Here is a 15,814-nt window from a genome sequence, read left to right as displayed (position 1 = left end):
GGTAATCCTCTTGCGCCCACCTGTCAAAACAGTCGTTATTAACAGATCAACGGTCTTTTTTTGTATGGTTTTTTTTTTATGGATTCTGTATCCAAAAAATATATGCACTTATATAATTATGTACATTTTGAACTTTCGGGATGAATGGACTTGTGCCTGGTGGATTTATTAACAAAGAGAGTGACAGGCGTGCGTTTTTGTGTTGTTCTCTTTCTCCTTGTGTCTGAAGTCATACCCCACACCTATTGAAGTAACACATTTTTAAGCTCTAGGACAAGTGAGATCATCAGTCAATCAATTTATCAAATGTGCTCTAGAAAAACTGATGTTTTTTTCATTCAAAAATTTCAAAATCATAAGATCTTGACCTTAATCATTTCTTACGTTTATTCTAGAAATGCCTAAGAGTCGGATTTGTCGGTTTCAGACCTTGTTTGCTGATGCCATCTCAAGTTAGACATTGGCGCGAGCTCAAAACGTACAACGTAAGTTGAGTCACATGCACGAGCGTTACTTAGCATGCACGAGCGCTAAGGAAACGACACAAGTGTCGAGTTGAGTTGAGTCAGGTCTTAATCTCCGGGCTGAACTCAACAGTTTAAGCTGGGCATAAGGTCGGGATCTTAAGTCAACGCTTACGTCGAATAGTAAGTGTTGGACACCACGCATAGGCCGAGATAAGCTGCATGATGTTAGTAGCTCCCTTGTTACATGTACCTCGACCTTTACATCAAGTCATGCTATACTAACGCAGTACGTAGACAGCCCGTCTCGTGCCCGTATATCGCCTATAGCAAGAACATTTTACAATTTTTTACAGCACGAGGCCATCCTAATGTTTGGCATATTTCGAATCCACAAGTTATCCCAGTTTAAAAGATATCAAAACTTGCACAGACAAAACCTCTTCTAACAATAATCCAGCCATTGAAAGTTTTTGAATACAGGTCAAAATGACGCCCGCTATGTTTATTGTTCGATCCTCAGGCAAGGTACGCGCTTCCTGTCTGAAAGATAAACTGTTGACAACGAAATCTCCTTACTTTTAAAGGCAAAAGCAAAACTCAGCAAACACAAAGTATGTTCCCAATGGAGAATCCCGCTGGAATAAATTTTCAAACAGCCAGTATCTATATTTTGCCAGAGCTATATTTTGCGGAGGTTCGAATTGTTCGATTTGAAAGTTTAGAGCTGGATTACCGTTAAAAGATGCAGTATTTGACATGTCTACACTTCAGATGACTTAGATATCAGAGGATACCAAATACATTTACGGGTAGGAGTATTCGTGCAGGTCAGTGGAAGTTTCCATGTGAAATAAACAGGCTGCCACCGTGCGAACAATTAAGAGACCTGTCCAACCAGCCGAGCTTTATGTGGCATTTTAATACGCTTGTGTTGGATTTCGTTCACACATGCACCAGTGAAGTGGTGGAACGATAAGTCATGTGGGATCTTGGTGACTCTTGATATCGCCATTCGTCAAAGGGCAGCCAGTTGTGGTCTCAGGTATAGTTTTTGTACGTACATAAACGTTAAGGATCATCCACGATTTCCATATAAATTCTGGGCCTTTTATTTCATACAGTCACGTGACTACCACTGACCAATAGAAGTTCTGCAAGAGTCGATGGGTCTGTTTACCTATTTACGCGCACTACGTGGAGAAGCTCTTAAGTAACCTGCGGTTACCCCCGGGATCTTCCAAAGTAATGCTGGACACCTCATAGCTTAAGTTAAATATTCTTGAGTGCGGCCTAAAACACCAGTCAAATAAATAAATATGAAATTGTAAAAAATGAATTACTTAAACAGTCTTCCTAAGGCCCCGGCTGTCAGTCCTGAAAATAAATAGCCTGTATTAGTGACTGCAGCGGTGTTAGCTGTCAAAGCTCGATCTGAAAGGTCAATTTTCGGGCCATTATAAGCTGGTAGGCCTGCCGCTATGCTGGTAAATTTACAGTTAACGTTATTCGGTAAAGTGAAATAATAAATATGTCCCAGAAATGCTTTTTTTACGATAATTTTCTTTATTCCCCACAAAACCATATTTTTTTTACACTCTAAAAGTTAATCTGTTGAATTTAACAGAAAGTCTGTTATCCGAGTGATGCTAGAATGTATTCTGTTATTGCAGCAGATTATTCTGTTAAATATTACACACATATTCTATTAATTCAACATAACCATTCTACTAGACTAACAGGAAATTTAAGTTGAATGTGACACAATGTTGTGTCATAAAAACAGAATACATTCTAGCATCACTCAGACAACAGACTTTGAGTTGAATTTAGCAGATTAACTTTTTGAGTGTAGGCTGGTTAAAAAGCTGTTACGCACTGTGGTGAAATAATATAAAGATATACATGCTATATGGCCATCAGAAATTGTCGCCTCGAGAGAAGGGGTATTCAATGAATGCGTAGCACGATTAATTTGTGGAGAGCTGACAGTTTCTTCATATAGTCTACAATCCCACCTGTCTAGGCATTGTTTTTTAAGGGTTTTGATTGTATCTTAACTTGCTTGAAACAGTTTTAGAACGTGCATTAAAACATAGCTTAAGACTCTATTGATGTTACGAATCGATTCTCTGTCGCATCTGTGGTAGTGTGGACATGACCGAGACACAGAAGTCGCGGACAGCGTGACTCGGTTCTGAAGCCAAAAAAGTGCTGAATTCGGAAATCTCCAGTTTTGGACAGTTTTCGGACGGCGTATGCATATTTCCTGTAGAATAGTATAAAAGGACCAATTCGGCGGACGTTTTGATCTCGGCGATGTAGTCTTCCAACAGAACACCCATGTCTAGGATCATTTGCTGAAATTTTGGCTGAAGTTTTTAACCATCCGAGAAACGAATGAGATAAGTTTGGTAATTACTATCGCCTGGGAGATGGCACACTACAGCTGTCCAATGAGGTCCTTCAAAACGAGGAAATGGCAAAGTGTGACGACGAATAAGGAGAATGTTGGGGATCGCAATACCGTGTTGTTGTTGTAAGCCCAACCGGTGCCTTTTATCCAAGTTCCACTCGATGGTCTCTTACTGTGTTGAACAGCCTCACCCTCAGTGACTCAATCCAATTCAGCCTCACATGAAACTCGACCGGTAGAACGTAATAGTTCCAGGCCGTGCGCATGACCAGACCACTGAATTGAGTTCAGTCTACATCCGGGTCATCCTATAGCACTCTCACTGCCGCCACTCCGCGATCCCTAATTCTCTAACAGGTCATCGCGAATATTTGGATCACTACTGATCTCGGGGGATTGGAAGTACGTCACTAAGCCAATCTTCATTTGGGCAAGGGCTTTGCTGTTTCTGTGGGCAGAGAAAGACAGATGATGTAACGTACGCAACTGGAAAAGTGCTACCAGAAAATTGTAACCAGGGTCTCAAGAACATTGCGGGTAGAGCAATCCACAGTTTCCCTGTCCAAGGTTGAATATGAACCGCATCTTGCAAAAAGCGACCATCCGATAACTAGCCATTCGTCCGCGATCCGTTCCCAGTGTGCGACAGACTGTAGGTTGCAGATATAACGTGATGCTGGAAAGCGCGCGACAAAGCCTCTTTTCCCCGTTTGTACGTTGATGTATGCTAGTCCTAAATTCCGTAATCTTATCCTCAGTTTTACAGAAAGGTCTTTCAGCAACCTACGGATGGTTGTGGGTTCCCCCGGGAAATTCAAATAAATAAATAAAGAAATATAGAAGTATTTATTTTTACAGAAGTCAAACATTGTGGTGTCAACTTTAATTCCTCTTTCTCTGTAATTGAGAATTAAATTTGAGACATGATTCAAAACTTCAATATTGATAGAGAATTGAAAGTAAAGAGTAAAGACAAACTATACGCAATTATCTGCACGTGATTAGGGCGTCGACAAGAATTTTTCACTTTAATACATGTAACTGGTGGCGATCAGTTTTACGGATTCAAGACAGAAGAAACCAGCGGACCCGGAATAAACCACCGACCATTGTCAGGTACTTGACAAATTTCCTGACAAATCCACTGTCGAAGCAGGAAGAGCTGGATTCGAACATGCGACCTCATCGATCTTGGATGTGAATGTTGAGGAGAACCACCGACTTTCAAGACGTTGGATATGTATAAACAGTTGTAATCAAAACGTAATTAAGATACAAATTAGTTTCTATATTAACAACATCATATAACCTAATCTGATGGAGTAAATCAGGGCAACTCGTTCTCATGAAAACTGGTACTCTATATGACTAAATCGTACCCAACCTCTGTCCAGTCATATTCAACTTCAGTTAAGTCGTACCCAGCTTTTTAATTGATCGAAATATCACCCGATATCACAAGCTGACACTAGGTGTAGTCGTGTAACCTATCTCTGTTTCTTTCTTCACTTCATTGTACTTCCGGATCACAGGAGGGTTTGCATAAGTTGAAACCCTGCAGCGGATTAGCCCAGTGATTAGGGGTCATTCTTCCTTTGGTCAACCAGTACGTTTGTTGATCCTATTAATGAATGGTTTAGCATCAACCTGCGGAAGGTCGTGGGTATATATATATATATATATATATATATAGTAATATAGTATTAATTAATAGGCCACTTTAGGTGTGAGTCTTGAATTGCAAGTGCTTAAAAAGCCAAATTCAGAACATGAAAGAACTCAAATTGTGGTTGATACATTATTCTGATGTAAAGAAATCGGTGCACAAATGTTTAACTTCCTAGAGTGAAACATTTTAATTGTAGCTCTGTTGAATTCTTAGGAAAAGTCTTCAGGTGTTTTGATAATATGGTTTCTGATCCCTTGTCAACAGGGCATACTTCACACAACACTTCAGAAATGTCTCACTTGCACAAGAAGAGTTGATTACACAGAAATGCATGTCATATCAGAATGGTAAAACATGAAAGAAATAAGTCCCGCATCAGTGGAAATAGGAATTAAAACAAACATTTGGATAAAAATGAAGATGTCGTGCGCATCTTGACAGTGTGTACGACAACACCTGTGGGTTTCGAAATATTCTTTTCGAAGTGATGATAGTGTGATAGTCACAAGTAACAGGTGAAGTAAAGGCCCCTTATCAGTTTTTTCAGTCAGGTTTTTATTCTAACTTCATGTTTAAACAGTAGCAACATGAAACCCCTATAGCAACATGCCTTAAGGGCAATAAGGTAAAAAGAGGGCGTATTCCGCTAACGCCTACGGTTCCACACCTTCCGTTAATCCGGGTATTAGTAACAGCTTAGCAAAAACAAGGGAAATGGGGACAATCCTCTTAACCCTGCTGAGGTAGGCGGTTAGCGAAATTCTGTCAGAAGTAAAAGAAATTCTGCCGGGAAATTGAGTGAACACTGTTCATATTCCGACACTTGACCAGAATATATAAATCGGTCTTCCAACAGTTACGTTCATAAGTTTCAACACGACTCCTGTCGAAAAATTTTTTTTAGATACGACAATCAGTCCTCCAGCCAGTTTAATGATCTATCGATCGGTAAAGTATTTGATAATTCCTTGAATTTCACCATGTGCTCTAATAATACAACATCTGTCAGTCAACGGACAATACCTTTAATTTCACATTGTACTCGAATGATACAAACTATGTCGGTCATTCAGTACATTCCGTGAATTTGACCCGGGTGTCTAATGACACGTTTGTCGATCAAGCAAAAATTCCTTCCATTTCACCGTGTGCTCTAAAACAATGTGCTTTGGTAAAGAAAGAATTTCTTGAATTTCACTGAATGATACGCCTGTCTGTTAACGAAGTATAGATATAAAAGACTCGCAGTAGAGAGAGTTACTGGTCAGATAGCTTGAATTTGACCCGGAGCTTTAATGATACAACGTCTTTCGGTCAGCCAGCAATTCGTTGAATTTTACCTTGTACTCTGATGACACGTCTGTCGGTCAGTCAGCAATACGTTGAATTTTACCTTGTACTCTAATGACACGCCTGTCGGTCAGCCAGCAATTCGTTGAATTTTACCTTGTACTCTAATGACACACCTGTCAGTCAGCCAGCAATTCCTTGCGTTTCACCTTGTGCTATAGTGATACAACGTCTGTCGGTCCAGCAACAATTCCTTGCATTTCACCCGGAGCTGTAATGCTTTTTTCGGTAAAGAAAAATTTCCTAGAATTTCACTTAATGACACAATACCGGTTGGTTAACGAACTGATCCTTGAATTCCGCATGATGCTACGAGTACATTCTCACAGCCTCCTTTCTGTTCATCTGAGTATGAAGCATGGCCAGAGCACGCTACCTCTGCGGCAGCTTTTCTTTCTCTTGGCAAATACTCAGACGTTTCAATCTTAGAAAAAGTAATCGGTGATCTATTTACATTTCAATTTAGACAAAAGGGCATCGTATCATACAAAACGACTCATATCAAAGCCAACAGGTTTAATTTAATTCCACACATGTAAAGTAAGGCTGGCTGTTACATCCAGAAGGGCACCAATACGGTCGCTGTGAGTTCAAGTCTAGCTCCAGCTCATGCTGTCTTCGTCTCCGGCCATAAATGGGAAGGTCTGTCAGCAACCTGCAGATGGTCGTGGGTTTCCCCCGGGCTCTACCCGGTTTCCTCCCACCATAATGCTGACCGCCGTCGGATAAATGAAATATTCTGGAGTACGGCGTAAAACACCAATAAAAGAAAGAAATAAATAAATAGATAAATACATCCAGAAGGGCCTAGTCAGCGGTTTAGCAAGCGCAGGCTGTCAAAATTAAGTAGAACAGTTATTCAAATTAAGTAGAGCAGCCACGCATGACAGGTCGCTTCGGTTCTAGAACATTGACTTGAGATATGCTGAAATGGTGAAAATTAACGTCATCACGGCCCGTGTATTACATCTCACGTGTTAACACAAACCCCAAGCTGGACAGTAAGGAGCAATTTATCCAGTTTGGGTTGACACCTCTGACGTATCCTCATAATTTGATTAGTGACAATTCTAGCACAGCATGTGCTTATAATCATGCCTGAATTTATTTTTTCATTTGATTCGGGTTTTACGCCATACTCAAGAATATTTCACTTATACATCGGCGACAAGCATTATGGTGGGAGGAAACCGGGCATAGCCCCGGGGGAAAAGCACGACATTTTCCATGAAACAGTATCATGAAACGAAGTGATATTGGACGAAGACAAGAAGCGATGGGAGGATGATACGATGACACGGGACGAGGGCACAAAGCGACAGCAATGGAACCATCGCATGAAGCGATAGCAGGATGGCACGAAGCAATGGTACGAAGCGATAATAAGATGGCATGAAGCAATGGGATCACGGCACGAAGCGATAGTAAGTTGGCATGAAGCAATGGGTTCATGGCACGAAGCGATAGTAAGATGGCAAGAAACAATGGGACCATGGCACGAAGTGATAGCAAGATGGCACGAAGTGATGGAACGACGGCACGAAACGACAACAAGACGGCATGAAGTGATGGAACGACGGCACGAAACGACAACAAGACGGCACGAAACGACAACAAGACGGCATGAAACGACAACAAGACGGCATGAAGTGATGGAACGACGGCATGAAGGAATGAGAATCTACAACAAAATTTCTTCAATCCATGCACTCACACATAAAAAGTTAGGTTGATAATGTTACTGGTCATATAGATAGGCTTTATTCAGCGCAACGCAGTAATTTATCTTCTACACGGCTTTCACTGTCTTCAGTAATTCTACACCATGACGTCTAATTGCAATTAACACCAATGTATTATATTAACCTAGAATAAAACCCTAACTGAATCAAACTGGCAAATGCCGTTTGGCAACTGTCACAATCAGTTTTTACTTGCTGAGCTGCATGTATAGTAGGCCTAACCTGTTCAATTTACGATATAATTAAAGACGTAAAGCACACAAATTGTTTCCGGTCTCCGTTAGAACCATGTTGTGCATACTTTAGCCAGTTTAAAAGATAAAGAAAAGGAAACATTTAGCCCTAAGATAATAGTACGCCTGCGCGCAAAACAGGACTCCCTTATTACGGATGACTTCATTTTTACCCACACGCATACCATTATTACTTCTGGTCTGTGACTCATTCTCCGTTTAATTAACGCTTGAATGGTGTCGTAGCTAGCCACCTCGGTCACGGAGGCCCTAGCTACCTGCGGGTCTTGTGAAGTATACCTGGCCAGTGGTTTAGGACTGGTAGAGCCCGGGGGAAACCAACGACCATCCGTAGGTTGCTGTCCGACATTGCCACGTACCTGGACAAGATATAAATAGGCTACACCAAGACCCCGCAAAAAGCAACACTGGGGAAACATACATCCTCTCTATCCAAGGCCAGGTTTGAAGTAATCGCCTGGAAACTTTCGTTTTACTTGATGATTTCCTCTGTTAATATTATGCTTAGTACATACATCTATGTTTCGTGAGCTCTGTGTTCACACTAACACCAGTACCACAGATCTAAATACACTATTTTTTTTTATATATATTGTTTTTCTTATAACTTAATATACCATAATCCATATTATTCCCGGATTGGGTATACCAAGTCTATTGATATACATAACAAAACTATGAAGATGTGAGGGGATGATCACCAATTTCGAAAAGACGAACCCACTGACCGCTGACAGATGTCTATTGATATAGTCTGTGTGCTATCTCATCTGCCAAAACGGTTGCGCTATGCCCGCTTGAATCCGCATCAAAGAACAAAGTGGGTTCTATCAGCTCCACCTCCATGAGGAGGACGGTCCCGTCGTCTCTCTGTATGACGTCAACGCGCGCGTACAAGAGGTCGTCTGGCAGCCTGGACATGACATTGTCACAAAAATCACGGACTGCGCGTGATGGTGTTCCATGTCTTACAGTCCCACCGTGAAAGTGCTGGACTCTGAAATCACCCGTTTTGGCTAGCTTTAGAACAGCATGAGAATACACTTTGTTTAAGTACACAAGTCCCCATTCGCCAGATGTTTTTATTTCGGGCACAAACTCTTGCAGCAGAACATCCCTTTCTCTAACCATCTGCTCAAATTTCGCTTGAAACTTATCAGCATCTTTGAAAGGAACAAGATGCGTTTCGTAAGCACAGAGAGAAACGCACGGTTTGATAACCACGGAGCGAGACGCGTCGACCGAGAATCTTTTCATAATATCGCTGAACCGTGGAACAGGTTCGGTACGACGGGAAACTAAACGAGTGGCAGGAATCGCAACACCCTTCTGCTGTAACTCCAACAGGTACTTCTTGCTACAGTTCCAAGCTACGACTTCAGGTGCGTTGAAAACTTTCACGCCCAACAACTTCAGTGCATTCATCCACTTAATGAAATCATGCAATCGCAAATGGTAATTCCAGGTAGTGCGTAGCACCACGCCATCGAACTTGCTCCAGTCAACGGTCGAGTCGTCCCACGGTGCGCCGTCCACCGCTATACCCTGACGCCTGAGAGCTGACGCCAGCAGGTCGTCACGGACATTGGGACCATAGTTGATATCCGGAGACTTGGAGTAAGTCGCGAAGGCAATCTTCATCTTTGGGTGGAGCCTCTTTAGACACAAAAATGTAGAAATATACAACACAGATGAAGTGTATAACGTTGTATAACCATATAGTTACGATTAAATTGCTTTCCATGCTACATTATACTCGCTATAATACTAGTACTCAAATTACTCAAAAATACTCAAATTGTGTAACTTGTGTACATCATCTGCACATAAATTATATAATTTGTCTACGCCAGCAGTAGGCAAACTGTAATTTGTGTACATCAACAGTATACAAATTGTGTGATTTGTGTAATACATCCACAACGTGTCTTACACACACTTACACGCCATTGTGGACGTGCATTTTTGTACATATTTTGATGAGTATAGTGTTGGTATAATAAAAGTGTAGTAATAAATGTTGCCTACCCAATGCAGACGAGAGAAGATGCGGACTTCCGAAGTTATACTTCGGAAGTCATGTACTCTCCGTGGAGTTTCCACTTCTGGTCACGTATCTCTGCTACTGAACGTGTGGTAGACCGATGACGAACTTTATACCTGTATATATGGCTCTCGCAAAGGTGAAGTTTTAGTTGACCGCACATACACTCAGTTGACCTCTAAAATACCGGTTAGTCTGCGAGTAGACCCATGATGTCGGTCATCCGCTGGATCACTGCCACCTTAAACAGTTCACAGTCGGTCACAGCAAAGCTTTGTTGAACGTCCAAAAAGTCATTCTCCACACCCCACTACCACCACTACACCACTAAGAAGTAGCCAAGAAATCTGTTGTGAACTTTCAAATGAGATAAGGTCTAGTTCACGACCGAGAAGATGTCTATAGTAAAACCCCTGTATTGCAGTTAACAGAGCCTTCCGATTATCAAGCCGGGGAACGAAAATAAGTGGCAAAATCACATTTCATGGACAAATGTAAAGTGAATTATAAGGGCAAGTTTTATCCCATTCGGTGGTGTATACGAGTGGTAATTCCGTGATATCTACCTTTTGTGTCCTGCTCACTACTATCACAACAACGACATTCAACGTGTGAAGCTATTGTTTACGTGCACTACGCATGCATGCGCACCGTCTTTGACCTTCCCTGTCACGGCATATCAACTCGCTGTCAAAGTGTTAATTTATTGTCATTTTTAAAGCATTTGGTACTTGATACTTCCTCACTCTGGAATAATCTTTCGAAACAACATATAGTTTATTTGTTTATTTGAATGGTGTTTTACGCCGTGTCCAAGAATATTTCACTTATACGACGGCGGCCAGCATCATGGTATAAGGAAACCGGGCAGAGCCCAAGGGAAACCCACGACCATCCACAGGCTGCTGAAAGACCTTCCCACGTACGGCTGGAGAGGAAGCCCGCATGAGCTGGACTTGAACTCACAGTGACAGCATTCTTGAGAGTCTTCTGGGTCAATATATAGTTATAGTTGTCCATCGGCTTTAAAAATGATAAATTTTTCAAATACGGTGATGTCATTTATAAACATTTCTAGCAAAACAATTGTTGATCGGAGATCACACCTCTAGAAAAGATTATTTATTAGGCTAAAAATAATTTGGTCGAAATGATGATGCAAAAAATGAAGTGTTCTGACTATATCTCAGAAAGTTACTCAGACAAAAAAGTTAAACAGCAGATTCGAAGCACCAGCCCCAAATACACTGGAATACATCAAGGTTATATCCAAATACCAAGTAGCTGATATTTGCGGTTATGGAAAAGGATGTACTTCACTATAATATAAAAACATTACATGTACTTAACGGCCTTGATGTCTTCTCTGAAACTGAACAACACAGGAGTGGTTGGAATTGGGATATACATTTATTCAAGAGCAACAAATTTGGATATCTACCCACACATCTATAACAACCAATATCATATTGGCTACATTTATCCGATATCAGCCCGTCTGTTACAAAGTAACATTAGTTCAATTAAAAAGCCTTGTCAATATTTAACAGTCTTTGAACATGATGATTTAAGTTTTAACATGAAAACATTTCAAGTTTTACAAACTGAAAAAAGTAGCGTCACAAGGTAAGTATATAACTTAACAGAGCGACACAAGAATTGTTGGAGTGGCGAAAACACGTGTATTCAAGAGCAACCAATCTGGATATGGCATACTTGAGTTGCCGTTGTCTGTCACACCTGCTGTGTTGCCGACGTGAACGCATGTACAGGTTATGTCATGCTGGGTACAATATAATTAGGCTAGCCCTGTCATGTTTACTTATTTATTATGTTCTGCAATAAAGGAAGGTAAACAGGTGGACAAGTCATTGTAATACTTTCAAAATCTATGTAATATGATAAACATTACAACACAATTTATTTTACGGTGATGTTTGAAAATGGCAAATGCAATACGATACAAAAGCAAGAACAAGAGGCTTCCATGCATTTTGAAAAATATTTCGCTAAAATCGCTCATTTTTGACGGACATATTAAAGTGGGGACCACAATTTTTAAATTCAGGCCCCCATTGTAGAATCACGACTCCTAAGCTCGGGGCACTGAATTTATTTTATTTATTTATTTATTTTTAACTTTTTTTTGTCAGTTTTATGATAATCTAGTCGTGTAACTTGTGACGCCTGGGTTGATTTCATGACCCTTGCCTAATGTGCTGAGACCATAAGTGCACACACGAAAAACCAAGTAGGGCACGGACAATTGATATACCGCTACCCGTTATATTACTTGGTCTTGCGCTTAGTCTGATAGTATAGTATATGAAGATTATTGAAAATTCTAAGAAAAAATATAATACTTCACTATTCAGACAAAAATATGTCTTTCTCTGACATAACTGTCTTCGTGTTCATATGTTGCTTAATACATGTAGTAAACATGCTGATATTTCTGGGATTCAATAGTTAATAGTGGATGCATAAAATATCAAACACATGAGCAATGTAAATACCAGTATGATGTGGTTGTTGTTGTAGTGAAACATTGCTAAGTGGATTATTACTATTTTGCGACTTTAATTACACAGCTAAAATTGAAATACCAAGTAAGGATAACTTGTTACCTATCAGTTTTAACTTGTTGTTGGACACAGTCTCTGTATATTTCTCACCATGAACTGGTAGAAGGTGCCATGTCATGTGTGCATGCTACATGAATCGGCCATGTTTATATTACTGTAACTTTCTAATAAATTGGTTTGTTTCATTTGAAGATCTATACATGTTATAGACCACAAAGATATATAGTAGGAAACTGCTTTTATTATTATTTATTATATATATTATATTAAAGGCGGGAAATTCAGGTAACCCCAGGGACTGAACTATACTGAGCTTCCTACAGGCAACTAAGGAAAGACAGGCAACAAAAGAAGAAAGGGGAACAAGAAACCTAAACCCTTACACTCCCATAAGAAGAAAGAAAGAAGCAAAACAGCTAAGTACAATCGTTTCATTACTCCTTTCCTTTTTCAGTTTAAGAAGCTTCAACCTATCAAACTTTCGACATATCCCCCCCCCCCCCTCATCTAACATGGCCAAACGCAAGGCGACTGATATCCCTGAACTGAACAGGTCACCGAAGCGTTTCGCCCAAACCCCTCCAACAAACATTGCTAGCTCTATAGCAATTATTCACAGTTTAGTGAATATATGGGCTACCCAATTCCCTAAACAGAAACTGGCCCAAGACCTGAAAAAGAAAGCTGGGCATGTCCACAGCCGTTACGGAACTACCTGGCAGTGACATTAAAATCCGTTGCAGATCCGAAACGCAGTTCCAGAAACTTCTACAGGTTGACCTTCTAGTAGACAAACCAGTAAATATTAAACCATATACACCTCGTAGAACACAATGTAAAGGTGTAATATATGGCATTGACCTAAATACCAAAATGGAAGAGCTGATGAATAACCTCAAAAATCAAAATATCCTGTATGCAAAACGTCTTAGTAAGGGAAATACACTAACAACAAGGGAAATACACTAACAACAAGTGTAATGCTTGTCATTAAAGGATTAAAATTACCAGAAACAGTTCAGCTGTCACTGCACAACATTATTGTGAAGCCCTTTCTATGAAGCGCCTAGACGTTACTACCAGAGACAAAAATTTGGTCACACAAAGAAAGTTTTTTTAAATCCGACATAGTTTGTCCTAAATGTTCAGAAAAACACGAATATCAAAATTGTACGGGAAACAAAAACCACCTGTAAACAAAACCACTCAGCAGGATATAAAGGGTGCAGCGCATACACAAGAGCCAAAACAATCGAGTTTATAAAGGCAGATAAAGAAGTAAGCTACGCCGAAGCTGTCAAACAAGCCAGGCAGACAAAAACTCACCAAAGAAAGCGTGCTACCAAGCTTTAATTCTAAGGACACAAAGGCATCGCATAGTGAACTAGAAAATCATGCACAAGAAACCGAACCGGACAAACCGACCAAATTATCATGAGTAAACTGGAATATTCTGGTTTTATAAATATAGTGACCAACTCCGTTCACAATCAACCAATAGAACCAAAACTGACATAATATCCAATATCGCACATGACTTTCTAAATTGGAAATTCACACCCAAAAGAAATAATTGAATGGGAAATGAACCCAAAGTTTGCCCAGAAGGCATCTATTCCAACCAAATTATCAGAACGACTAAATACGTCGATATAATTACAGCCCCAACAATGATCAACCGTATGGCTCCAAATTTCGATCAATAAATTCAATCAAAATCACTTCAAAATCCTACAATGGAATGCCCGTGGCATTAAAAAAATAAACAAAAAAAAAAACAAAAAAAACGGAGACAACCTTAAAGTACTTACCTCTGAAACTAACCCAGGGGTTATTTGTATTCAGTAAACCTTCCTCAAACCAGGAAATAACCCCAACAAACAAATTCAATATCCCTGGCTATAAAACATAACCGATGTGATAGGTTACAAGACCGACTGGGTGGAAATCTTATCCTTGTCAAGGAAAACATCATACGCCTGTATATGAGCTCGAATAACGTAAATGACTTACTTGAATGGCAAGCTATTCAAATATACCACGAAAACAAACCAATCCACATTATAAACATATACCCTCCCGGAAGTATGAGGAAAATATCCAAAACAGAACTCGACAATATTATTTCCATGTTCAGCCCAAGTGCAATTATCTGCGGCAATTTCAATAGCCATAACCCTTTATGGGATGCAAAGTGCAAACATAGTGACGATCGTGGTAACACAGTACAAGCATGGTTAGAAGAACACAACCTACTCTACCTAAACGACGGGCGAGGGAACAAGAATAGACTTCGTCACAGGCAACACTTCAGCAATAGATCTCACTATTACCACACCCGATCTCGCACCTAAAGCAAGCTGGAATGTTATACCAGATACACTCGGGAGTGACCACTTCGCTGTCATGACAGAACTTGGTATGTCACCTCAATCTGAAGTAAATCTCAACAACCCCAAATTTCTGTTCCACAAAGCAAACTGGGAAAATTTTATTTTATTTGTTTATTTATTTGATTGGTGTTTTACGCCGTACTCAAGAATATTTCACTTATACGACGGCGGTCAGCATTATGGTATAAGGAAACCGGGCAGAGCCCGGGGGAAACCCACGACCATCCGCAGGTTGGTGACAGACCTTCCCACTTACGGCCGGAGAGGAAGCCAGCATGAGCTGGACTTGAACTCACAGCGACCGCATTGGGGGAAAATTTTAAAAAAAGATTGCCAAAATATATTCATTGTTGATGACTGCCTCTCCGATATAGACCTATTCAACCAAAGTCTTACTGATAATATACACAGGATTGCAGAACAACACATCCCTATTTCCTCCCAGCATAAAAGGCCTGCAAATCCTGTTCCCTAGTGGAACATTGAATGCGCTGCAAATATAAGAAACAAAACAAGACCCTCGTATGATATTTGATTGGTAGCGTTACCACGTATTTGCTCCAAAGTATCTGTTTGATCAAATATCTTTTTCCTTAAGATATACACTATCTCATAAACAAAACCCCTTCGCTAATCCAAAATGCAGCTATCTTGTATATTTGTTTTCTCTATTTGTTTTCACAGAAACAAAAAAACAAGGATGAAAATCTTAATTATCGGCAGCAGGTACGTTCATAGGCTGGAAAATAGTGTCCTTCGAAATTCGATCCCAAACTCTAGAATCGACTTCGGAACAGGCCAGGACATTCGGTTCTTTGGCATTGGGGGAGCTAGAGTTGGGACACTTAGATACTCTGGAAGATTGGAAAGTCTCCTTCAGGAGACAAAACCTGACCT

The 15,814-nt window shown here is 40.3% G+C and overlaps 1 protein-coding gene across 1 annotated transcript; it reads right to left on the bottom strand.

The window, feature by feature from the left end:
* Nucleotides 1-8,636: 8,636 nt before the first annotated feature.
* On the bottom strand, nt 8,637-9,536 carry LOC135480811 (cycloserine biosynthesis protein DcsG-like). The gene has a single exon (XM_064760737.1). It carries the CDS (start codon nt 9,534-9,536, stop codon nt 8,637-8,639), a length of 900 nt encoding a protein of 299 aa, XP_064616807.1.
* Nucleotides 9,537-15,814: the final 6,278 nt, after the last annotated feature.

This window comes from Liolophura sinensis, chromosome 13, assembly GCF_032854445.1.
Source record: "Liolophura sinensis isolate JHLJ2023 chromosome 13, CUHK_Ljap_v2, whole genome shotgun sequence".
Taxonomy (NCBI): domain Eukaryota; kingdom Metazoa; phylum Mollusca; class Polyplacophora; order Chitonida; family Chitonidae; genus Liolophura; species Liolophura sinensis.
The sequence above is the reverse complement of the archived record's forward strand: the minus strand, read 5'-3'. Positions and strand labels throughout refer to the sequence as shown.

What these genes read in the sequence shown, in the direction of transcription:
- LOC135480811 (XM_064760737.1), bottom strand. Translation starts at nt 9,536, where the DNA reads ATGAAGATTGCCTTCGCGACTTACTCCAAGTCTCCGGATATCAACTAT.